General features: G+C 42.7%; 2 protein-coding genes across 2 annotated transcripts; both read left to right on the forward strand.

Annotated features, from left to right (window-relative positions):
* Positions 1-9,243: 9,243 nt before the first annotated feature.
* On the forward strand, positions 9,244-10,630 carry pou3f3a (POU class 3 homeobox 3a; the record flags this gene model as incomplete). The annotated part of the gene is made up of 1 exon (XM_083776453.1): positions 9,244-10,630. The coding sequence occupies one exon, from the start codon at positions 9,244-9,246 to the stop codon at positions 10,609-10,611; it is 1,368 nt and encodes a 455-aa protein (XP_083632579.1). The 3' UTR covers positions 10,612-10,630.
* Positions 10,631-18,049: 7,419 nt separating this feature from the next.
* Positions 18,050-22,672, forward strand: gpr45 (G protein-coupled receptor 45). The gene is made up of 3 exons (XM_083776541.1): positions 18,050-18,163; positions 20,129-20,389; positions 21,344-22,672. The coding sequence occupies exon 3, from the start codon at positions 21,433-21,435 to the stop codon at positions 22,606-22,608; it is 1,176 nt and encodes a 391-aa protein (XP_083632667.1). The 5' UTR covers positions 18,050-18,163; positions 20,129-20,389; positions 21,344-21,432; the 3' UTR covers positions 22,609-22,672.
* The last annotated feature ends 3,841 nt before the right edge of the window (positions 22,673-26,513 follow it).

The raw sequence follows: 26,513 nt of genomic DNA on the forward strand, positions 1-26,513 counted from the left end.
TTCGGGTGCAAATTTCAAATTGTCCTAATGTTACTACAAAATGTTTTTTTTTTTTTTTTTTGGGGGGATTTTGGGGGCTTTTTCCGCCTTTATTGATAGATTGAAAAGTTGGTTGACAGGAAATGGGGAGAGAGATGGGGGGGGGGGGTGGGGGCGGTGACACGCAGCAAAGGTCGTCGGGATCGGGAGTCGAACTCACAACACCCTGTCAGGCTGGATTACCGGCCTAGGTGCCCGGAACGCTAGGCCGGCCCAGGCCTACAAATACTATTAACATTGAGTGACTGCAGTTTCTTCCAGCGGTGAAATGTCCCTTTAAAGAGTTATTAATGATTTGTTAAATGTTTGTTAATAGTTGGTTAAGAATGTATTTAAGTGAGTGAATAACAAATCATGATTTAAAGGTTTTACAGCTGTTAACACAAAAACTACTCGGAACGTTCCACCATATAGAATCCAACCGGCAATTGCTTCTGGCGGAACTTCCCGTCATATAAGCTTTATTATTTAAATCAAACCGGATCGCTGATTTTATTTTATTTTATTATTATTATTTTGCTTGGCCTTTCCTTCTTCAGCAATCCTAGGCCGTATTCGCGCGTGCACACTGTCGTTCACTTCTTGTATACAGACGGACTAAAAAGCTGAATAACTCTAAATCTACAGAGCTCTCCATGGTTTTGACAAAATGTGCGATGTTCGGAGGTCTTTTCTGATTGGAACAGCGATTTCTAGAGCAAGGATGGCCTCATTTTAGCTTGCTCGCATTGACGCTAATTATTTGCCATATAAAATGGACGCACAAACCAGACGTGTATCACACTAAAACCTAGTACATCCAGGTCGGCAGTCGGTTAAGACGGTCAAGACCATGTCAATAGGTCTTAACCGCAGGCTCTTAATTTAGTTCCATTTTCCATTTGATTCTCTGAATTAATCCTAGTACTTTTCTGTGCAAATGCAACACAAATGTTTTTGCTGGTAATTGTACTGTACTGTACAACAGAGGGGTCAGGGCTGGTAAAGAGGCTATAGTGTACTGTCTATAGTTGTGTTTTTGATGTTCAATGCTACCTATTCCCTCTCTGTCTGTAGTCCTCTCCTGAGCCCCTCTGATCTGCTCTGCAGCTCATTAAAAAACGCCCTCTCCACCTCCACATTAGCATCAGAGTCATGGTCGGACTGCTTTGTCTTATGAGGATGGAAAACAATATAAATAACAACAACAAAAACAATAGTAGCCTTTAGTCCATGGAGGAGAGAGGTCTTTGATAATGTAGATCAAAGGTAGACTGTGTGTTTTCAACATGCTTGCCAAGGTCATCAGCCTGGTGGCACGATATGAGTCTGGAGATCTGTGGGCCAGGTTCAACTATGGTGGTTAGTGAACAGTGCGTGCGTGCGTCAAGAGAGCAAACTTGTGTTTGCGTGCAGGGACACATATGCCATGTTAACCCATTCTGACCCGAGATCAGATTCTAAAAATGTCCTCTACATCCTGACAGTTTCATTATTAACCCATTCTGACCTGAGATCAGATTTAAAAAGTGTCTTCGATTTTTCAAAAATAGCAGACCTACAAGCTCGTATCGCGCCACTCGGTGGCGCGATATGAGCTTGTAGATCTGCTATTTTTCAATAGCTAAAGCATAACATGATGCCAACACCAAAATGGGTGCCCGGTCAGAATGGGTTAAAGTAGGCATGACTCCATTGTCATATTGCAACTTACACCAGGCCCCAGACTGTATACAATTGACATGGACTGATGAGTACGGCAAGGGAGAGATTTCTTTAATTAATGTTGATGAACCACAGTGCAGTGAACGGAGACAGACCTTCAGCAATATTAATTTGTTCTCTTTTGGTGGCGTGATGTGGCTGAAACTACAGGTTTGGGAATGCCAATATACAGTATGGACCTTTTTACTTTCTTCTTTTTTGACGGCAGGTAGGGTGAATTAGTAAGCCCAGACAGGGCCTCGTGCCAGCCCAGTTAGGGACCTGGTAGGGCCGGGCCTTAGATTTCGGGCCTGTTGAGAACTCTAGTTTTCGCCGGTGCCGGGGTTGTCGCTGGACTAATATAACTTTGGTCTAGAGTTTGAATGGACAGGTATCAGTCAAAAGGGAGACATCGAAGAGGAAGGACAGGTGGGCAAGGATCAACATCTGGAATGTCAGAACAGGTCATATATCCATATGATATGGAGATCTAAGGGTTTGAGGTCAGATGTAGAGTTGCTGGCCGGCTCCATATATGCAGAGCTATAGGTGATGATCCACTCTTCTCCATGTATGGCTATCCAGGGTTTGATAAGGTCAGTGTCGTGATCTTCATATATGGAGACAGCCATATGTGGAGCGTGTCATGAGGCGTGACAAACTGACGGCCATATATGGTGGCGTGACGTGTCACGAGGCGTGGCAGACTGACAACCATATATGGAGGCGTGACGGACGGACTAACTGACTGACTGACGGACTGACAGGTTTTGCAGTGTGTTGGGCACAAAATGCTTTAAAATCAATGGTGAGTTCAACTTCCAATGCATCCCAAACCAAAAAGTGTGCCTCTCATGTTAATGAATGGGTTTTTTTGAAGCCAGTCACTATAAGTTTTCCTCAAACTCAACATCCGTCCTCTTAGTGAGACATTGACACTGTCGTGGGGAAATAGAAATAGCATTTCTCTGTGCTGTGACACTCAATCAATGTGCGATGGGGGGTTGTGACTTTCAAAAGGGTACAATAATATTAATGTGATTCTTCTTCCTGAGCAGTGAAGAGCTGTTAATTCCAAAGCTGCGTGCCGTCATTTACCTGCTGCGCTTAAGAGAATACATGGTACTTATTTAATTAGATCACACGGTAGCTTTCTCTGCTGATGCTGTGCTCGATTTGACGGTACAGCGCCACTTACCAGTGACACATTTGTAATAAGAGAGTGTTCGTGTTCTGCTAATCTGGGAATGTCCAAAGAAATCAAACGTAATTGTGCCAAAACATAGCTGATTATAAATGCAGCTACTTGCAGCTTTCACTCAGCTGATTAATCAGCTGGGTTAAACATGTACTATTTGCATACCGGTACTTGCTTTGAGTTGTGAACTGGCGCATGTCTGAAATTAAGGAATTGTTTACATACTGGCTGGATACTTTCTTTACTTGATTGAGATGATGACTGTCTACGATTCACCGTAGTGCACTATTTGATAACTCACAGGAAGACTGGGTGTGCTGGGTGGACCCGGGCCATTTAAATGGGCACGTAGGTAACGGCATTTAGAGAGAGATGTAAATTAGAAACGTGTGAGTATACGTTCTGTGGCTTGTACGGGAGTTATACTTAATAATTTCATCATATGATATTTCCTTCCAAAGCCACCTGAGAAACGTCCTTAACTACAGAGATCCTCTATAATCATGTGTAGCCCCGCAGGTGGGGGCTTCAGAGAGAAATCTGTCCATTCATGAAAGGCCCCGGGGCCAGTCAGACTGTGTCTGACCAGCCAAGGCCTTCAGGGACAACCCTCTGTTTGACTTGGCCCGTGTCTGGGCTCGGGCACAGGGCTACGGTTGTCCGTATACCACAGCCTGCAGAGCAGGAGGTATTTCCTGACAAAATTTCCCCTGTTGCTTTGCTGCAAAACGTCTTATTTGAAAACCGTGAAGTGAAGGAATGTTTGAAGGGAAAGAAGGAGAGAGAGAATACCTGATACAAACACTTTACATACCCGCACAGAGAAAACAACAAGACCCAGTATGTCCATAAAAGAAATTCCGTGCTCGTTGCACATGGCGGCAAAGTAGGTAAAGCTTATGGATGGTAAAGGGAAATCAAAGTCTCTCACATCTTTCCTCTTCGGCAGCGACCACTTCCGCGTCTTCTTCGTGTGCAGAGTCGTCGGGCTATTTGCACAGGCCTCGGTTTTATCAAAAGATTCACAAAGCACCCCAGTTTCATCTTTTCTCAATTTCCTTTCTTCTCCTTCAATGACAGTCCAGATGTTTCTGTTCTGTCCTCTCCATCTCCTTCTGCATTTCATGTGGCGCAGCATAAATATTCAACGTAACCTTCTGCTGGAGACACACCAGCAATGCTGAGGAGAGCTTTCATCATAAGGCGTACACATAATAAGACACGCACACACATGGACAAATCTAAACACCCCCGTACACACCTTAATGTGCATACAAATAAGAAATATTGCAATAAGTAGAGGTGAAGACCATTTTTCTGCCCTGTTGTCTGTCCCATTTCTTGACACTTTGGCCCCTGTAAAATCTGCTGAGATAATTCACAAATTAACTTCCCCCCCCCCATTGCCACATAATGGACTGGCCCACAACAATATTTAACCAGCACATTTGTCCTTTTGGGTATCGTCATTTATCCCACAGCAGGGGGTGCTATAATTGACTGTTGTTCCAGTGCTGAAAACATGGCAGGTCCCCCCCCCCCCCCCCCCTGTCTTCTCATTTCTTCCCCTCCTCTTCTCATGTCCTCCCCTCCTTCCCTAGTATAGTACCACATCGAGTCGAGTCTGAGAAAAGCATGTCCCAAAAGGCTTTTCCACGCCTGCTGATTTATCTCATTATTATTATTATTATTATGGACAAAACAACAACTACTCAAATTGACACTGAGACATTATGGCCAAACATCAGAGAAATCTATCTGTATGTGGAGACATTTATTAGACATATTTGTCTCAGATTTCACTCTACTTTGTGGCCTGAGGCTTCAGGGATGTATGCACTATGTCTTGTTGATATCTCGTTGTCCTATTTTTCCCCTCATTTCTTACCCCTTCTGTCTTCAGTATTCTCTCGCTCTTACTGTGTCTATGTGTCTGCGGCTCTCTCTGTTTCCTGATATAGGCTAAACATGTTTGGGTGTAGGGAGGCTTTTTAATGCGAAGGATTTCTCTGACTCAGGGAGAGCAGAGTGTCAAACACACTCATGATCATAACCAGAGGATCATGTGGAATCTGTGAAATATATAGAGGATGAAAACTTCTGAGCTGCAAAGCTTCTGCCACTCTTCCGCACATGTTGACAGTTGGTGACGGGCCCGGCGTACACTGTCGTCAATGCCTCCCAAGTCCCAACAACCCACTGCTTTACAAGAGCAGTTCTGCAACAATAGACAACATATCATGGCTATTGCAGTGCATGGCATAGGTCACATGGGAATAGGATTTCTTTGCTATAGTCCTAATTTTGTGTGTGTGTGTGTGTGTGTGTGTGTGTGTGTGTGTGTGTGTGTGTGTGTGTGTGTGTGTGTGTGTGTGTGTGTGTGTGTGTGTGTGTGTGTGTGTGTGTGTGTGTGTGTGTGTGTGTGTGTGTGTGTGTGTGTGCGCGCATCACTGTGCGTGCGCGTGAATATATCCTCAAATTAAGGTCTAAGAAAAAAATATTGCTGTGCTATTCTGTCCATTCAGGTTCCACAGTACCAACGAGTACATCAGCATGATGATGACAACAATAACAGCCATGCCTTTGTCATCCAAAGTTTTGTTTCTGTCTGCCTGCCTTGCTCGAGTCGTTCCCACTAAGGAAATCATCTGGTTCTTTGAGTTGAAAACTCCTGGAACACAGATGAAGGTTTTCCCTTGCAATTTTCGACGGGAGCATTTGCATATTTCAAACGTCTACCAAAGAAAATAGCCTGGGGCAGGAATGGCCAAGCTGCTGTGCATATTGAAGACCGAACAGAGCAGAAAGGAACAGAGTGAGAGAGTAAGGTTCCTCTATGTAAAAGCAGGGATAATGATGAACAATGCATTGGGGTCAAAATAGGCTGTACCTGACAAATGTGTGCCAATCCTATTGAATTAATTGCAGTATTTATTGCAGTAAAACACTGAGAATTAACCTTGTAGTCAGAGAGAGAGAGAGAGAGAGAGAGAGAGAGAGAGAGAGAGAATTGTATGAAGGCCTCTTCACCCAGCTTCCTTCATGAATAACAAACAGAGGACCCTGCACTGTGACCAGCTAGCACAACACATGAAAAACATTACTGCAGTCTGTCTGGTTTTCTGTAGGCCTAGGATACTACTGCTAAAAATACAGAACATTATGGTACATTTGCAAAATATCAAAAGGTCTTTACTCTTTAGTGTATATTTCATGGTTCACTTATTCAACAGGTTTCATAAAATGTTGACCAGTGCGGTGCAAATTGTAGCCAGGCTATATAGCCTATTTAAAGTTGATTATTTGAGAAAGAAATCAAGGATTACACCCTGCATAGTTTCTTACTTTATAGCCTATTCTATAATTTGTGAGCTTTAAACCCACCAGTCAGGGCCCAGGTAGGGCCGGGCCTTAATTTTCGGGACTGTTGAGAACTCTAGTTTTCGCTGGCTGACGGGCACGGCTGCGCTAATAACTTTGGGGCGGGTTTGAATGGACAGGTATCAGTCAAAAGGGAGACGTCGAAGAGGAAGGACAGGTGGGGAATGATCAACATATGGAATGTCAGAACAGGTCAGCTCCATATATGGAGATCTAAGGGTTTGAGGTTTGAGGTCAGATGCAGAGTTGCTGGCTGGCTCCATATATGCAGATCTAGGTGATGATCCAGTCTTCTCCATATGGCTATCCAGGGTTTGATGAGGTCAGTGTCGTGATCTTCATATATTGAGACGGCCATATATGCAAGCGTGTCACGAGACATGACTGACTGACGGCCATATATGGTGGTGTGACGGACGGACTGACTTTCATAATATAGTATTCTGCGGCCTACGGTCGCAATTATCCATCATGGTTCTCCAAATTGTAACTGCCATGCACTGGCTTTAAAGTGTTCTCACCATAGGCCTATTGTGGATTAAGGACCCCCCTCTGCAGCTTACAAATACGTTTGACAGCTATTTTTGGCCTATATAACAGTCATATTGAGAACATGGGAATGTGGTGACACCACAGTTATAATTTATTAGTCCAGTGCAAATATTATTTGAATATGGCCCATGGGGTCCGTCCTACAGTCGAATAGCGCCTCCCTAGATGGTCGCTGCATGCATGCATGGGCATTGGGGAGACACCCGGTTTCCATGGTGATTTGAGAACTATATGCACAATTGTAGTATACCGTACGTATCTCACATTTAGATCAATTTTCTATTGATTTTTCTTTTTCTTTCTCACTTTAAAAATGTAAATAGCGCATCAAATCGTTTGTCCTGCAAGCTATGACCAAATGTTTGGCCAAATCTGCGGTTATAGTGGCCTATATTATATGTGGCCCGGGGTTTTAGCTTTCTTCTATTAACCATTAGGCCACTTTTTGAACCAGACCCAAAACAAATCCGCTGGAAAAGAAAACATGAATTGGCACCACATTTATTATAGGCTGCATTCACTTGGGTCCTCCTCCAGCCACTATCACAAAACTGCATGTGTTCAAGGTGATTCTGCACACATAAGGCTTTTAAAAGTGGGGAAACTTGTGGGTAGAGAAATGTTGAGTATCTAGCCTTAGTTAAATAGTCTCTCTGCGTGTATTTACCAGGCCAACCATAGACTCGTATGGAAACATTCTGTTAGAATATAGACTCGTATTAAAGCCAAGGTGGAATATCAAACGGCTTGCTGGGTTGCACCCCGCGCTCACTAGAGCAGTGCGTCACACCACTGTGGCCTTCCCCTCGTCGTAATGAAAAGGAGCTATAGGGCGCATTAAGATGCAAGAAGCTAAACCTCCGCCTTGAGTATAGCTATAGGCTATCCTTGACATGGCCCTGTTGCCCTCTATTATTGAGGGGTGTATAGGTTTAATGTTTGTTTTTCCTTAAACAAACATTAAATACGCCATTGACAATGAAGGGAAATTTACATCATTTTGTCCCTAACACAAACATTAAATTGAATGTTTGTTTTGTCCATGTTTGTTTTACATCGCCATTACATATAATCATAGTAACATGAATTAGACTTTAATATATTAACGCCCCTCACTTCACATGGGTGTGATTTTGTGATTTTATATATTTATATATATTTTATATATCCTATACACAGGTTTAATGTTTGTCTTTAGTTCAATGTTTGTTTTGTAAACACCATTGACAATGAAGGGAAAATGTACAATGTAACTCATTATGTCATATTGTCTCTTTAATGTTTGTGTTGGCACCGTTTATTGTTTTACGTGACCATTACATCACCTAATCAACATGAGTTAGACTTTAATATATTAGCGCCCCTCACTTCACACAGGTGTGATTTTTTTATACAGTATAATCCCAGATCACTGATTTCTGTGGCGTGGTAATTTTGATATAGCCCAAAGCTCAATAGACAGCCATGAATGTCAGTGGAATCTATTTTATGTAAAACCACTGCCAAAGTGTATAGGCTAATCAATTAAATACAGTTTATAGCCTTAGTTGTGTTGTTTCAGTCTATATAAGGCCTATATACTTATTTTGTGCGGCAAATAGGCTTAGCCTATAATATTGGAAGTGTGGTTTTTGTTTAAGATAACCATGTTGTGTTCTATAGAGCCACACTGACACACACAGAACATTATATTTGTGTGCCTTTCTCCCCCCTAATTATAAAGAACTGTGCGCACCCGACCCGAGGCTTCAACCAACTCCTCTCTGCGGGTATCTGTCCAATCAGCGGGAGTTGTGCTGAAACTTCCTGTCGTAATTGGACGGAGATAGAAAGGCGTGTGCATGCTTGGCACAGGGTAAACACTCGCGTGTAGCGCGGGTCGCACAGGGTGTAGAGTAGAGTTGATGGAGTGAGTGAGCGCTGCAGTCAGAAGATTTGAGGACCGTCAGTGTGTCTTCATTTCCATCCTCTCTTCAAGGCATTAATATAATACAGGGTACCAACAACCTCCGTATATCTTGGCGAGGACAAAAGAGAAGATTATTTTCAATTCACATGTGCCAAGCCTGTGGATTAAACCAGCCGCTGAGTTCACGGGCCCACAAACTTTTGATGGCTTTTATTTCTTCACATGCTGTGGAACTGGAAGTAAGGGAGATCTGTATAGCTTATTATTTTTTCAAGACATTTCTATGCACATAAGTTTATTATAGCTTCGTAATTTCATGTACACTTTATGGAGTAGGCACATGGCAGAACTTCTACGATCTTTTATATAGCACAATAGTAATTTGTATAGCCCTGCAGTGAACCCAATGGAATAGAAACAAAAAAAAGAGTAGCCTATTCAAATCAATCAAAAAGAGATCATCATCAGACATCAAGAATATATGGTTTGGGGTATGGCAACGGCCACCTCAAGCCCATATTTAACCAACAACAGGATTTTATCGACCGGCTCCATCATACACTCTGATCGAGGGAGCCTTGGCATGCAGCCGGGCAGCACCGCTGTGACAACGGTGTCCGGCGGCGGCTACAGGGGAGACCCCTCCATAAAGATGGTGCAGACGAGTGACTTCATGCAGGGGGCCATGCAGGCGGCGGCGAGCAACGGGGGGCACAACATGCTGAGCCATGCCCACCAGTGGGTGACATCGCTGCCCCACGCGGCCGCCGCGGCAGCCGCGGCCGCGGTGGCGGCCGCCGAGGCCAGCAGCTCTCCGTGGTCCTCCTCCGGCTCCCAGCAGCAGCAGGACGCGAAGAGAGGCGCGGGGACTAGGGACCAGGCTCTCCACCCGGGCTCCTCCGCCGCTCTGCAGCACCACAGGTCTCCTCATCTGGGATCCGTGCACCAGACACACCTGGGGAGCTGGGGGAGCAGCGGCATCGCCGAGGCGGGACAGCAGCAGCAGCAGCAGCAGCAGCAGCAGCCTCTCATCTACTCCCAGCCGGGTGGCTTCACGCTCAACGGGATGCTCGGTGCTTCTTCCCAGGGTGGACAGAGCCTGATGCACCCGGCGCTGCAGGTGGCGCGCGGCGGGGAATCCCCGGATCTCGACCCCCACCACGGGGGCCACCACCACCATCACCACCACCACCACCATCACAACAACAACAACAACAACGACGCGCATCACCACCAGCACCACCACGGCGGCGGCGTGGGCAACAATGACCCGCACTCCGACGAGGACACGCCGACGTCGGACGACCTGGAGCATTTCGCCAAACAGTTCAAACAGCGACGAATCAAGCTCGGTTTCACCCAGGCGGACGTGGGCTTGGCGCTGGGCACGCTGTACGGCAACGTCTTCTCGCAGACCACCATATGCAGGTTCGAAGCGCTCCAGTTGAGCTTCAAGAACATGTGCAAGCTGAAACCTCTGCTGAACAAGTGGCTGGAGGAGGCCGACTCGACGACGGGGAGCCCGACCAGCATCGACAAGATCGCCGCGCAGGGCAGGAAGAGGAAAAAGCGCACCTCCATCGAGGTGAGCGTCAAGGGCGCGCTGGAGAGCCACTTTCTGAAGAGTCCCAAGCCCGCCGCGCAGGAGATCACCTCCCTGGCGGACTCCCTGCAGCTGGAGAAGGAGGTGGTGCGCGTCTGGTTCTGCAACCGCAGGCAGAAGGAGAAGAGAATGACGCCGCCGGGACTTCCACACACGCCGGACAACGACGCGTATTCACAGGTTGGCAACATGAGTTCTGATTCACCGTCACCGATAGACTGCAAAAGAATGTACAGCGAGACGTGAAACGCATACCATGGATATAAAACTATAGCCTACTTAGGCTAACTTGAAATGTAAAAAATAAAAAAGGCTTTTAATTTGGACAATATTTTCAAATTCACATTTCCTTGATTAATTAGTTTATTAAATATGAATTAAGGCTATATGACATTGTTAAACCCATCCAACACTATGGTCCTATAGTTTGGTCTTAAAACATGTCAAGCAGTGTATATTTCTAAAAGCCAAAAGGCTTATTATACCTTTTCAGGTATTTTTCTGCACTATAAATCAGCCAACAACTTTTGAAGGACAGAAATTAGTAAGTTGGAGCTGGCCTGGCAATAGGTTTAACTTTATCACAAATTCACCAAAGGACATTTATCGACTCATAAAAAAGAGGGAAAAAATCAAATTTGTTGTGAAGATATAGAAATGGACTTGTACTGTACACCTCTGCAATGTTTCATAAAAGTTCCCATGCAAGTAATATGCTGCAGTGTTTATTTTCTGAACAGAAGTGGATGGAATTTGCTTTTAATGCTTTATTCACCAATTTCTTTTTTTGACAAGCAATAATTTATATTCCTTCAAACATGTGTTGTCTCACCTTTGTGTCAATGGCGTTTTCATTCTGATCATGTTAGTAATCAATTATTTATGTCGGTATGTTAAGTTCAATACAATGTACAATAAGGCCCATGTTTTGTTCTAGGTAGGAAGTTTGAGTTTGAGTGAGCACACATTAAGTACCCATTGACTGTACCCTCAAGTTTGTGTATCAGTAAGCCTATACTTTGTATGTTGGTGTGACGATTCAGACTTATTTATTTTACCCGCACTGTGTTTATTTTCATGGATATATATAGGCAAACTATTTAATAAATTTTCATACAAAAAATTGTGCTATAGCTTTGTGAGAGAACACAAGAAACACACACACACACACACACACACACACACACACACACACACACACACACACACACACACACACACACACACACACACACACACTATATTCTTTGCAGTTGAAAGTTCAAAACAAACTATTACAATGCCTAGGCCTACTTGTTGTTCATGAATATTGCCAAAAAAACTAATAGACCAGACCTCATGTATTTGGTCAGAATATCCCTAAAGCCATTGAAAAGAACAGTATATGTCTATAGCCTACTTCAGCCATCTGATGGAGGGACATTTACAACAGAAATTAGTTGTGGAATCATATAGCCTGCTGACCATGTAAAAACAGAAACCACCTAAACCCCTCTAGTTGTTAAAAACATCATGCAGGTCTGACTTGGGTGGGAGGTATTTGAAAACAGTGGTAGGACTGTGAGGATCAGTTCATCCTCTGGCAGGCCTATACGGACTGCTCTAGTGGAACACGGCCAAAAGAGGTCGGCTTCTCCAGCTGGCAGTTCACCTCCACAGCGGTTGCCAAGGTGACAGCGAGATGGAGTGGCAGGAGGGGTGAATTGGGAGAGGATCTATTGCCACAGATGATGAGTTTGGCAGATTGGCAAGACGAAACTGAGCACTCGTGGGCCCACAAAGACCACACAGTAAAAATCTGAAGTGTTATACCTCTGAGAGTGTCACAATTACCGCATACCGCTGTGCACTCTATCAGCTGTGTGTGTGTGTGTGTGTGTTTGTGTGTGCGTATGTTAGGGCTTTCACTTCTAGTGATTTCTACTAGTTGACTAGTTGCCTATAGTTTACTAGTCGACTGGTTGTTTAACCCATTCTGACCTGAGATCAGATTCATACGAGGTTTCCACTGGACACACACTGGTCTGATTAACCCATTCTGACCTGAGATCAGATTATAGAAATGTCAGTCGCTCTTCGATTTTTCAAAAATAGCAGACCTACAAGCTCGTATCGCGCCACTCGGTGGCGCGATATGAGCTTGTAGATCTGCTATTTTTCAATAGCTAAAGCATAACATGATGCTGACACCAAAATGGGTGCCCGTTCAGAATGGGTTAACTACCTTTTTACCGTTCCCCCCCCCCCCCCCATAATATTTGTACATTTAAAAACTGTACATTAATCTAGCATTCTAGCTGATCTTTCCTTCTTCTTATCAACTAGTCAACTAGTACCAGCGAAGGGCAACTAGTGGATTTACTAGCCGACTACTTGAATAGTCGACTAGTTGCTTAAAGCCCCCGTGTGTGTGTGTGTGTGTGTGTGTGTGTGTGTACGTGTGCGCGCGGGTGTCTGTGTTACCGTATACATCCCATATCCTGTTGATAATGCAGTAAAGGAAAAAGGGAAAAGAAATATGGACACAGTGTAGCCTATAGCCCTATACACATAACAAGCTGAGTGAAACTTGAAGGGAGGTGAAGGATCAGTTGTTACAGTCTAGCTGCCATGTGACGACGACGAGAGAGAGAACACAGAGGGAATTCGGCCAAGCCTGTCGTCGGGTTAATAAATGACAACTTCCGCAAGTTGCATTGCTAAATACAGTTCACGCAGGAGCTCTAGTAGCAGGCGGATAGAGTTTTGAAACTCACAAATTGGCATAATGCCATGTGGAAACAATCAGCACACCCCCCTCCCACCCACACCCCCTGAAACTGGCATTTCTAGAAGTGCGCAGCCAGGTGGAGACTACTGAGTAACCTGTGGATTAGAGTAGAGGTGACTGGTCGGTTTGTCTACCCTTTCTGTTGGGTATAAGGCAGTGGTTCTCAACCTGCGGGTCGGGTCCCATGCAGATGCCAGTGAAATGATCAATTTAAGGACGTTGAAGACCTTTTTAATACCTAAAAGAAAAAGACCATTACTGCATCAAATGTAATCAACAGACTATTGCCAAATTGTCCTGAAAAAGGCAAACATTTTGAAAATAGCAGATCTACAACATGAGGTGTTGTGAGCTTGTATTGATCTGCTATTTTCACAATATTTATCTGTGGAAAACGAACGCCTCAACTCTTACATTCCAAGTGCTTAAGGATGTGCTGATGAGACATTTTGGCCGATATCGATATCCTATATAATTAATTGCTGTTATGGCCGATAACCAATATTACCGATGTCGATATGATCTCATTCTGTATTTGAAAACTATCATAATTTTGTCCATTCTGAAAAAAAACAGCGTATCTGCACTGCAGGCTTAGGCAAGTCAGATTTAACTTTAATACCTTTTATATTTAATATTGTGAGCTTGTAGATCTGTTCAAGCTGTTAATTTGGGCTTGTTTATCAGTAAAGACAGACCGATTAATCGGACCAATTCATTAATCGGCCTGATTGATTAATCAAACCGATGCCGATTAATCTAAAAACAACATAGAATCGGCCGATACCGATGTGTTTGCCGATTAATCTCCCATCACACTACTTATCAGGGTGGGGGGTCCCTATAGTTCAAATATGATTATTTTGACTTTTGAGGGGCCACGGCCTGAAAACGTTGAGAAAAGGTAGCGTTACTTTAGCCTAAGACTATAAATCACACACAGCGATAGAAAAACAACGGTCTCAACAAACTTTTTTTATTTTGTTGGTGATCTATATGCACGTATGTGTGCTCGAACAAAATGTACCCTTTTTGGAACTGCAATTTATACGGAAACACAAAAATTGGGGTGTGTGTGTGTGTGTGTGTGTGCGTGTGTGTGCGTGCGAGCGTACGTGTGGCCGTGTGCACGCTTTCATATGCATATTATGTTATGTACCTCTCTTGGCTGAATATTGGCAGGATTCAGAGGAAAACTCGGGCCTCCTAGTTATAAATAGCAGTGTAACTGCCGAGACATGAATGACTTGATTGAGTGGACTCTGCAGGTATACAGCAGTCACTCCAGGTCAGCTCTCACTGACCAGTGAACACCATGCGTCCGTCTTACTTTTAAACTCTCAATTTTGCTGAGAATATAACTGTACATATATGGGCTCCATTTTCCTCACCGCTAAAACCCTTATCCGTAAACCTTTTTTTTTTACTATTTTGAAAAACATTTTTGAATAGTTCAACTGGCTGATCTACATTGACAAGTTGTGAGCTTGTAGACTGGCCATTTTAACTATTCGAAAATGTTTTGCTAGTAAAAAAAAGGCAAAGAAGTTTAGGGATAAGGGGTTTAGCGGTGACAAATGGAGCCCTACAATCCAGAGTGTTAATATAACTCTGAGAGTGTACAAAATGCAAATAGACCTGTAAGGGTCCATTTGGTTACAACACTCAGAGTTACGAATGAATAAATTAGGAGGATAGATGCAGGAAAAATGAGGAGGATTTACATTAGACTCATATGGCTCATGCTATAACTTGCTGTTGCCGCTTTTCAAAAGAAAATATTAAATGAAATGTTTCAAATATTTCTAAAAAAATATTTTCAAAAGGTGTGCAATGAACAACATGTAATCATTTCATTTTGGTATACAATTGTGGTATGAAAAATGAAAAGAAAACGTAAAACACATTTTGGAAAAAATTAAGATTCTTTGGAGATGTTGGACAATATAACTCTGAGGTGGAAAGGCATGCCATAGTTCAGTGTAATCAGATCATGGTCAGCTCTAGCCGAGGAATATGTTATGGGCCATCCATCGGCCCATAACATATTCCCCTAGAGAGCTCCAAAGGTGCGTGTTCTTCTGATGAAACTGAGGCGAAATCTAAGCCTGTTGGATTGTAATGTGATCCCTTCGAATCTTAGCGACATAAAGGGAGATAAGAGTGGAATTAAAGGATAAGAGAAGCCCCCCTTTTAAGGTTTCTGTCATCAGACATATACGTTGGCTGTCTTCTCTGAATATCAATGCTTGGATCTGCACTTGCAGAAGATGGTGCATTTGTTTTTTTACAGTCACCAGAGAGCTAAAACAAATCCGCCAAACAATAGAAAACAATATAAGACTATAGCTTCACGTGAAAGCACTTCCTGCAACGTTATCTTTAGCATTGAGTGTTATTGCTTTGCATTGCTGAAACAGGGGATGTTATTTACCATAATTACCTCTGCCAATAACAGCTGCATGTGTAATTGCTCATAATTGCTCTTAGAACCTCGTTCAAGAACTACTTTACACAACATAATTATTGCACGGTAATCCCTTGCTTATAATTCTCAATGCCTGTGTATCAGAGTGTCTCAAAACGACATATACTGAACAGTGGACACAGTCAAACCCTGAGTGTTATTTTAACTTTATGTGACCAAGTTAGCCTAAATGATCGCTCAGGATTTTCCTGTACCCACATAGTATACCCACACTGTTTGGTGTTAATTATTGTCACACTGTGGAGGTTGGTTTATCACCAGAGTCTAACACTGATTAACACATGCCTTTCTCAGTGTTAATCTGAGCGCATGAGATCCTCTATAGCTCTGTGGAGTCTGAGCAAGTGGCATGCACTACCATGTGAAATATTATAGATGCATTTTAAGAACAACAAATCTTACATTATAAGGATTGAGTGTGTGTGTGTGTGTGTGTGTGTGTGTGTGTGTGTGTGTGTGTGTGTGTGTGTGTGTTCTCGTGCGTGTCCGCATGTGTGTGTGTGCACGCACGTGCGCGCGCACAAAATCACAAAAAACATATTTTTAACGTGTTTTTTTTAAAGAAAAATCAATCTTGTGTTTGTTTGTCTCTGACCCAACAATAATGTTGCCAATGGGGCTTTCTAAAACTTTGTCAAGCTTCTCCTGTAGTGCTGAAAATGTCCTATGGATTTTCCTACATGTTTGATCTTCTGGTGAATGATGGAGCACCAAACTCTCCCCATCAGGAAGAAATTAAAGCAAACATCTGTGGAATAATGGACGGGGAAATGAATTTTTTCACAGCAAGCTTGTTGTGTGGGTGTGGGTGCCACTGAACGTGACCAGCATGCATGTGCCAGACCGGTGGAGTGGAACTCGTTTGATGGCTACGTTCGACACATGGGCATGATGCCAATTTAGACAAGCATGCCCACGAAACGAATCTCGCCCTGCATGCTAAGTGTGTGTGTGTGTGTGTGTGTGTGTGTGTGTCTGTGTGTCTGTGTGTGTGTGTGTGTGTGTGTGTGTGTGTGTGTGTGTGTGTGTGTGTGTGTGTGTGTGTGTGTGTGTGTGTGTGTGTGTGGAGATAAGTGAAAGAGAACACCAGATTTCCTATAACCAAATGTAATTTACAATTGAATTTATCTGCGGAAAATCTGTCTCTGTAGTACATTTTTTGCACATCTACACAGAGTCTAAACATTCCAGGCCTTGTGTAGCCCATCCTCATCAAAAATAAGAATAGTTGCCAATACGATGACTATAAAGTGAAATTCCATTGAATTGTTAATTGTATGAATATGAAAAACTAACTTTGTTAGGTTTATAATGTAGAATCAAAGGACAGACATGGGTATTAAATAATTCCTCTGGGCCCCAAATGGACTGCCCTTGGATATAAAGTACAATGCTGCCATCTCCTGTATCAAGTTGTTAATACATTTCACATAGTCAAAAAAATTAAGAATAATACATGTGTCCAAGCATGACAGAAAAGAAAATATTTGTATTCAATGATTAAAAATGATTTAAAAGTACAGAAACATTATCATCACCATTTCAAAGGATATTCTAATTGAATTTCCCTATTCCTTATTCAATTTAAACTTATCACAAAATAATTGCATTCATCATTGATGAAGTGGGTCATTGTATAAATTCATCATTAAATATAAATTCATCATTAGATTATACTATCACAAAACTATAAAACTTAATGCAAGCATTACATGACAATTTTACTCAAAGTGACTGCTGTGGTTTGTGAGGCGGGGAATTTACATGAATAATAAATAAATAAATCATATGATATTCCTCTGGCCTGCAAAACTTGATAATTGTGAACATCTTTGCTAGACTGTCCTGTCTGATGTGATAGGATAGGCTATACTGATCTACACTGACTACACAGCTGCATTGATTTTTTTTTATATTAGGCCTACAGTATGTGGAACATATTTCACATTCCTGAGATTTTAAGGTAAAAAACTATCCTATCCACCACAATGTAACCTATTCTTGTCACCATGCATGAGCCACATGCTGGTGACTGGTCACTGGTCAGTCACCTTTCTTTGCCCCCCAACAGGCCCACACAATTAATAATGATTGCCAATCATTATTGATTGGTCCTTATCTAGAGCATGTGGATGTAACTTGTGATTTGTGGAAGACAGAAAGAAAGACATGGTTGGTGGCTCTGGCGTGAAAAATGTGCATGGGTGGGGTGGGATTAAACTAAAAGCAAGGTTGTTCAGATTGTTCATAAAATATATAGAGTTTGTTTACATTATAAATTATATTCCGCAAAGGAGGATCAACTGAAGCAGTACTGCACCTTTAAATCAGGGAACAACAGCCTCTCTTCTCGCTCGCGCGTCAGCATCAGCGGGAGCCACACATGATGGCAAATGGCAATCGATAGGCAATGGATGGTGGCCAGTGGCGGACGCACCACGGCTCGGCTATCGCCACTGGACTGCACATAGACATGACGTGATGTGATGTGAGTTCACACCGAGCTGCACCGCTGACTGCATCATCATTTGCCCGTCAAGGTAACAACTATAGTGGTCTACAACTACAAGTTGTTGTTCAATTTCAATAATCATTTTTATAATATCAAATCGCTGCATGACTATTCGGAGAATCTTTCTTTACACCTTTGCCAATACAGATCCATCATCCAAGCATGTGAAATCTGAATGCAATGAATTGAGTAGCCTAGGCGTGCATGAGAGAAAGGGGAAAGAGCGCGCGTGACAGAAGGCCAGGCAGGTAGGTCTGACTGTGGGCACCGTATATTGGTTCTGACTGTTAAATAATTTTACATTTAATGTATGATATTCTTTATCAGTTAAATCAAATAATTTATCATAATATTGGACTATTAAGTAGCCTGACTATAAAATATCAAGTTTGATGTTTTCTTTAGCTAACAGTCAAGTATAGCCCATTGATGAGACACCTACCAATTAAGTGAGGCACTGGGCTATACAGTAGTCTCTGTCTGTCTGTCTGTCTGTCTGTCTGTCTGTCTGTCTCTCGTCAATGGCATTCAATGTTTGTGTTTACTCAAACACTCAAAGATGGACCTAGCGCCCCTCAATAACCAAACAAGCATAGGCCAATTGAAAATGTATACTATAATTCAAATCAGTTAAATTTAATACCACACTCACAATGCATTTTCTCAATTGAATTCACCTATAAATAATCAAGTAGGCTAAGAAGCACATTGTAACATTATGCTTGCTTACATTACAATTGTAAATATAATCCTCCTTGCACTGTACAGTAGGCTAGACCTACACCCATAGCCTACCATTTTGCACACTGAATTAAGCTTAGCACATTGTCACAGGCTGCATGTACTGTGAAAACAAAACAAGCTCATTATAGATTTTTTTTTTAATGTTTATTGGTAGCAGGTTTCAACAATTTAAGTTTAGTTTGAACATACCATTTTTATTCCCCATTTTCACCCTCACCCATGACTTATTTTTGAAATGACCACAGAATAATAAATGCTATATCTGTTTCTCATTTCAGGTTTATTATCCTCCCCATTTCTGCCATCTCTCTGTCATTTCTCTGTCATCCACCCCCCCCCCCCCCCCCCCCCACACACACTATTTGATTAATTTCCGACAGCTGGCTCAATGTGTCCCATTCAGGGGGTGAAGAAACAAATGACCCGTAGACACACACAGTCACATCATGTTATTGTCAACACCATGTGTGGGCGGCCCTGCACTTGTCGGGGAGCCGTCTTGTCCTGCTTATCGTATGACGTGATGGTTTGATGCAGGTTGTAATTGATATGAGACTCGTTCATATACAGAAAGTAGGGTGTCACAGACATTTGCAGAGGGGGATGAGAGTGTGGGGGGGGTTGCTTGTTGCCATGGAACGGCTGACCTTGTTGCCATGGCAACCACCGGTAACACTTACTAAGCAATAGCCTATGCAAGGTTTTGTGTAAGAATCTATAATGGCATTCAGGGGCATGGTCGACGTCACGCCGCACTTTTATTGCACCTCTGAGGGCGGATTCCGCCAATGCATTTCAATGGGAATATGCAGAATTCCTGCAAATGGCAGCAAACCGCCCTCCCTCGCACAGTGTCTTCTCTATGTTTTTGTCGCTGCAGTATCGACATTATTGATCTTATTGTGTATTGATTTAAAACATTTTGCCGACTTTTTAGTCAGCAAAAAAGTCTTTAGAGGGCTGCAACTATATCGATTATTTCCTTATGGTTATTAGGGTTATTATTAATTAGGGTAATTACCTTCAGGGTAATTGACCACCTCCGCTCCACGTCAGTGGTAATCACCCTGTCTGTGATGTATACGTCAACAATGACCACCTATTCATGCATTATCCCTTGCATATTAAATGATCACTTACCAATTATTTATAGTAAATGGATTAAATTGATTGGTTTGATTAACTCATGCAGCCCTGCCTATAGGGCACATCATTCAGGTTGGGTGATCAATTCTCTTCTCTCCTCCAGGTCCTGTCTGCCATTCCAGATTCAGGTAGAGTTGAGGGTGGAGAGAGAGAGAGAGAGAGAGAGTCTGCACATACTGTTTTTGAAACCTGAACATCTGACGCATGCACGCACGCACGCACGCATTGCAAGAGGAGCAACAAAGGTGTCCTGTGATTGTGAATGAATGCTTGTAAAGATGCTTCTGATGGCGGTTGTATCAAGCAACAAGACGAAGACGGTACCCAAGCATCGCATTCTACAAAGCCAACAGAAGACAGACAGGTGCGTGCGTGTGTGTGTGTGTGTGTGTGTGTGTGTGTGTGTGCGTGCATGCGTGTGTGTTTTAGCACGAGCATGACTGAGAGGTAATTTTGACCAATTATTTTAGATTTTGAAGTTGATTATCTTTGCCCATGAAGCTTTCAGAAGTTTACCCTTCCATGACTATCATCATCCATCATCATTCCTGATTCCAGAAATTTTTGACATCCGAAACATTTTCTAAATATGAATTTAAGCACATGCTACTTCTGTCCCCCTTTTTTCTTCAGTCATGCTATAGTAAGCATGGAGCACCTGCAGAAATGTGTGATTAGTGTCAGTCTGTTTGTGTTCAGTGTGTATTTTGAGAATGAGCTGTGAATGTTCACAGCTCAGCTGGCCAAGTCTGTTAATCATCAACCTGATTCACGTCCACTGCCAGTTAAAAGCATGGCTGTCAACATCCTTGGGACCATGTTATGTATATACAGTACTCTAGAACAGTGCTTCTCAAACCTTTTCATGTCAAGGAACACCAAATTATTATTCATTTGGCCGCACACCCCTATTTGAAAACATTATGTGCCCCCCATACAAGATTTGTGTTGCTAAACATTTACAAAAAATGGGGAATCTCACAAGCTGCCGTGATACGTTGTGAGCTGGTATATATATTTTTTAATTTGTAAACATTTTAGCAACACAAATCTTGTGTCCGTTATTTTCGAATAGATAGGGTTAAAGTGGTTAAACTGATTTTGACGCTATATTATCTCACTTTGCTGGGGACCACCCGGAACTCCTCAAGGACCCCTTTGAGAATCACTGTTGTAGACTGTGTCTATGCTGTTAGCTGAGCCCTTCCGACTACCTAATCTATCCAGTCATTGTATTTGGAAGCCACACGTCATATCATATAATGCTAATGCTGTTTGGTTGTTTCACACATCGCCTGTTCTTACATTTCCGTTTCAGATATTGCCATAGATGACCACGAGTGAGGGAAGAGACATTGCCATAGAAATAATAATCATGATAAACGTCTGCTTTTGCACAGACATTGCATGATAATTGTTGCCATGGCATTTTGTAATGAAAGCCTGCTGGAAGACTGTGACCTCATGGAGCCAGACAATGTGGAGGAAGTGGCACAAAGTCTGCCATCAGAGCCTGGGTCTCCTCTCATGCCTGTAACTCTGCGCATCACTTTGGCAGCTATAATGATCTTCATGATTACTATCGGCTTCCTGGGCAATGCCATAGTTTGTCTGATTGTTTACCAGAAGCCTGCCATGCGCTCAGCCATCAACCTCCTGCTGGCCACTTTGGCATTCTCAGACATCATGCTCTCCCTGCTCTGCATGCCCTTCACTGCCGTCACCGTCGCGACAGCCGATTGGCACTTTGGGAGTGAGTTTTGCCGGGCATCAATCATGCTGTATTGGCTATTTGTCTTGGAGGGCGTGTCTATCCTCCTCATCATCAGCGTGGATCGTTTCCTCATCATCGTGCAGCGGCAGGACAAGCTGACCCCTCATAGAGCCAAACTGCTGATCGTGGCTTCGTGGGTCCTGAGCTTTTGCGTGGCTCTCCCGTCGGTGGTGGGGTGGAGGGCTGGGGCGGCGGGTATCGGGGGCGCCTGGGCCACACAGTGTGTGCTGGGATACAGTGAGTCTCTGGCCGACCGAGGTTACACCATACTGCTGGCCGTGGCCGTGTTCTTTGTGCCGTTTGGCGTCATGCTCTACTCCTACCTGTGCATACTCAACACGGTGCGCCGCAACGCCCTGCGCATCCACAACCACACCAGCGAGCATTCCTGCCTGCCTGCCCTCAACCAAGTCAGCAAACTGGGGCTGACTGGGCTGCAGCGACCCCCTCAGGTCAACGTCGACATGAGCTTCAAGACACGGGCCTTCACCACCATCCTGATCCTTTTCATCGGGTTCTCCGTGTGCTGGTTGCCCCACACGGTGGTCAGCCTCTTGGCCGTCTTCAGCCGGGAGTTCTACTACAGCCCGGCCTTCTATCCGGTCAGCGTAGGCGCGCTGTGGCTCAGCTACCTGAAGACAGTTTTCAACCCTGTGATCTACTGCTGGAGGATCAGGAAGTTCAGGGAGGCGTGTCTGGAGTTCATGCCCAAGAGTTGCAGACTGTGTCCTAGGATGCCAGGTAGGAGCCGTCGGAGGGTGAGGCCCAGCAACATCTATGTGTGCAGTGAAACCCAATCAGCTGTGTGAAGAGGGCAGGTCGATGCCCAATCTCAGAAATCCAGTACACAGGAATCAGCTGTTGTTTTGTCTGCTATTATACTTGCGTTTAGTTATACGGTATTTTCACACGAAGAGCAATGAAAGGATTATTTACAGCGCCCAGCCTGTATAGTCCTCAGGTGCAAAGGACAGTCTGGACTAAAGCTAAAGCTTCAACTGCTCTTCATGCCATGATGACACGTTATGGTCTTTACTCTAAGAGTTACTGCCGCTCAAACATTTTACACCAGCCAAAGTCCAGTTGTTTTGATCTTTCATGACTAGATTCTTCTGTTCCAAGACTACTTCCCTCTCCCAAGTACTCTGGATCTTCAATTCATATAGGCCTAGTCTACACTCTACAGTTACATTTCAGTTAAAGTTCAAGTACAAACTAGGAAAAGTGCCCCTCGGGGCACAGGTCTCCACCAGGCCAGGTCAGGTTGTGGCCTCCTGGTGGCGCTATAATAGGCCAATGTGAAAAGGGTGCAATTTCTTCTTACGCCTTGGATGGCAATTGGATGATTTGAGGCATTTTGTTCCAAAAATGTGTTTTGCAAAAATCCACCTGTTGGTGGTGCTATAACAGGCCAATGTGAAAAGGGTGGGATATATTCCTCAGACTAGTAGGAAAGTCAGTGAAAGATTTCACATAATTGCACGCTGCGTTCATGATTTGAGGCATTTTGTTCCAAAAATGTGTTTTGCAAAAATCCACCTGTTGGTGGCGCTATAACAGGCCAATGTGAAAAGGGTGGGATATATTCCTCAACCTAGTAGGAAAGTCAGTGAAAGATTTAACGTAAGTTGCACGCTGCGTTCGCCGTTCATGATTTGAGGCTTTTTGTTCAAAACGGGCCAATCCTGCAAACTTTGAAAGCCAATGTTAGCCAATTAGGATGGAATATGAAATATCAGACAGATCCATCTTGAACACATGACTATAGAGATAGTTTGTAACGATTTGCGGGATTTTTGGACAGAATCTGGAGTTGTAATATAAAACAAATGTGTTTTTCAAAAGTCGGCCTCCTGGTGGCGCTATAACAGGCCGTTCTGGAAGATTTGGGGCAGAGTTTCATCCTTGGCATCCAGGGAGGGTGTGTGCAAAATTTGGAATCGACCGGGTTAATTGAAAATTTCTATCTTTACAAATGGAACCAAATGGACCCGTTAGTTTCCATTTGGTTGCATTTGTTACAGACCCATAAGGGTTCATTTGGTTCCTAACTATCATTTAGCTGGGGACCCTCTGGAACTCCCTCAAGGACCCCTAGGGGTCCCCGGACCCCACTTTGGGAACCACTGCTGTAAACTGTTCAATTGATAAGCCTTGTCAACATGTTATGGAAATATAGCAGTAAACTCTAATGAAAGTGCAAAAAAATATTTTATTACTTCATATCTGTCCTAATTAAAGGTGCTGTAACTGAACATTTTGGCTGTTTTTTTATATCTTTTTTTAAATTAAAAGTGTAAAGCACTTTATTCCTGTCCGTGTCCCCGTCTCTCCAGCTCTTTAGTATTGGCTGAAAGAATAAATAAATATATATATATATATATATATATATGTGTGTGTGTGTGCTGCCAATTTCATTTAATCAGGAGAGAGAACCCCACACATTTCTCAATGTATCATTTGCAAAGAAAAACACAGAGAACTGGGTGCTCACAGGAGTTTAAAAACACAGAGAACTGGGTGCTCACAGGAGTTTAAAAACACAGAACTGGGTGCTCACAGGAGTTTAAAAACATAGAACTGGGTGCTCACAGGAGTTTAAAAACACAGAACTGGGTGCTCACAGGATTTTAAAAACACAGAGAACTGGGTGCTCACAGGAGTTTAAAAACACAGAACTGGGTGCTCACAGGAGTTTAAAAACAGAACTGGGTGCTCACAGGAGTTTAAAAACACAGAGAACTGGGTGCTCACAGGAGTTTAAAAACACAGAATTGGGTGCTCACAGGAGTTTAAAAACACAGAGAACTGGGTGCTCACAGGAGTTTAAAAACACAGAGAACTGGGTGCTCACAGGAGTTTAAAAACGTCTTCTAGGATCAAAGACTTTAAAAAAAATCACCCTGGTGTGAAGTGAGGGGCGCTCTTATCATCTTACAACATCGCGGACGGTTAATTTATGTACTACCAATGTATATATACTTACGTCATCTTTTATGATAATTATCAGACAAAACAAACATTAAACTCTGTCCATTTCAATGGTGTTTTTAATGTTTGTCTTAGGAAAAACAAACATACATACATTAAACCTGTATATCAAAAATCACACCCGTGTGAAGTGAGGGGCGCTCTTATCATCTTCGAGGAGGGAATTCGGTCTAGCTAGGTATGATTAGGTGATGTAATGATGATGTAAAACAAATTCAGTGGAGGAAAGTATATTTACTAAGTACTGTAGCCTACTTAAGTATAATTTTGTGTTTACTTTGTTTTTATTCCTTTTTACAGGTTAATACAGACAGACAGGCAATTCAGTCAAAACAGTTTTTTTCCCCCTCCCCCTCCCCTGTAACCCACCCCCCGTCCAGAGACAGCAAACAGATGCAAGGATAGAGTATATATGCACAAAATGTATATAGAGAATAGGATAGCACACACATACACAGAAGACAAAAAAAAATTAAAATACAAAAATACAAAAATACAAAAAACAAAACAAAACAATAAACAATAATAAAAAATAAAAAAAAGAACAAGAAAAACATAAATATTGTTAATCAATAGAAGTAATGATAGTAACCGCCACCAGCCATCATAATCTCGGGAAGGAGGTGTATTCCGGCCACATCGACCCCAGTCCCCACTAGGGGGATAAAACATGGGGTCTAGTTACCGGTGCCCTCATCTGTCCCCTAATAAGGGAATGTGAAGTTTTCAGCATATGAGATAAACGTAGACCAGGTTCTGTCAAACTTCTCTCGTGAGCCATGGACATTATACCTAATTCTCTCCACTCAGTTTTAACATAGACAGAACTTCTTGGATCCATTGGGCCACAGAGGGAGGTTTATCTGCCTTCCAATTCTTTAATATGAGCCTTCGGGCCAGTAGTGAGGCGAAAGCAATCGCACTTCTCAACTGGCCCGAAAAGCATAATTAAGTATATATATATATTTTTATGATCAGTACTTTATTTTAGATTTTTTACAAACACATAAAACATAAAACCTACAATACAAACACAAGCAACAACAGCAGAGTACGTATTCATGGAGAGACAATTAAGATAGATAAGATAAACAAATAAAAATAAAGGGAAAAAAAGGAAAAATCTAATTAAAATGTGAAAATAGTTTACATTATTTACACGACCAAACGCATCATCAACCGTATCATAATGTGTAGTAATACAATAAACAATCAAGAGGGCATTGCCTGACCATGGATCACACCAAGGGACCTGCAACATGACTGAGGAACACGTCCCACTTCAGATCATATTTATTAAGTATAATTTTGAGGTACTTTTACTATACTGGAATATTTCCAATTTTCAGTACAATACTTCTACTCCATTAAATCTCAGAGGCAAATATTGCACTTTTTACTCCACTCCAATTGTATGAAAAGTTAATACCGGTAGTTACAAGTTACTTTGTAGATTTAGATTATTACTATAGCCTAAAACACACACTTCAGCCCTACAGGGACTTCGGCTATTTTCAAAAGATTTCTTTATACATTTATAGAAACAATATGCAGACATTCTTAGAGAGCTGTGGAAAGTTGAGAAACTTGCCTATACCAGTGACATCATCGACGGGGAATCCAATAATCTAATAGAAACTGCAGGCTTTCTATTCCTGGAAATGTAGCATGCTATAATGGAAGCCATTGTTCTTGCGTTAATAAAAATGAAAATATTTTTTAA

The sequence above is a fragment of the Protomyctophum parallelum genome (genome assembly GCF_964188405.1).
Source record: "Protomyctophum parallelum genome assembly, chromosome: 11".
NCBI lineage: Eukaryota > Metazoa > Chordata > Actinopteri > Myctophiformes > Myctophidae > Protomyctophum > Protomyctophum parallelum.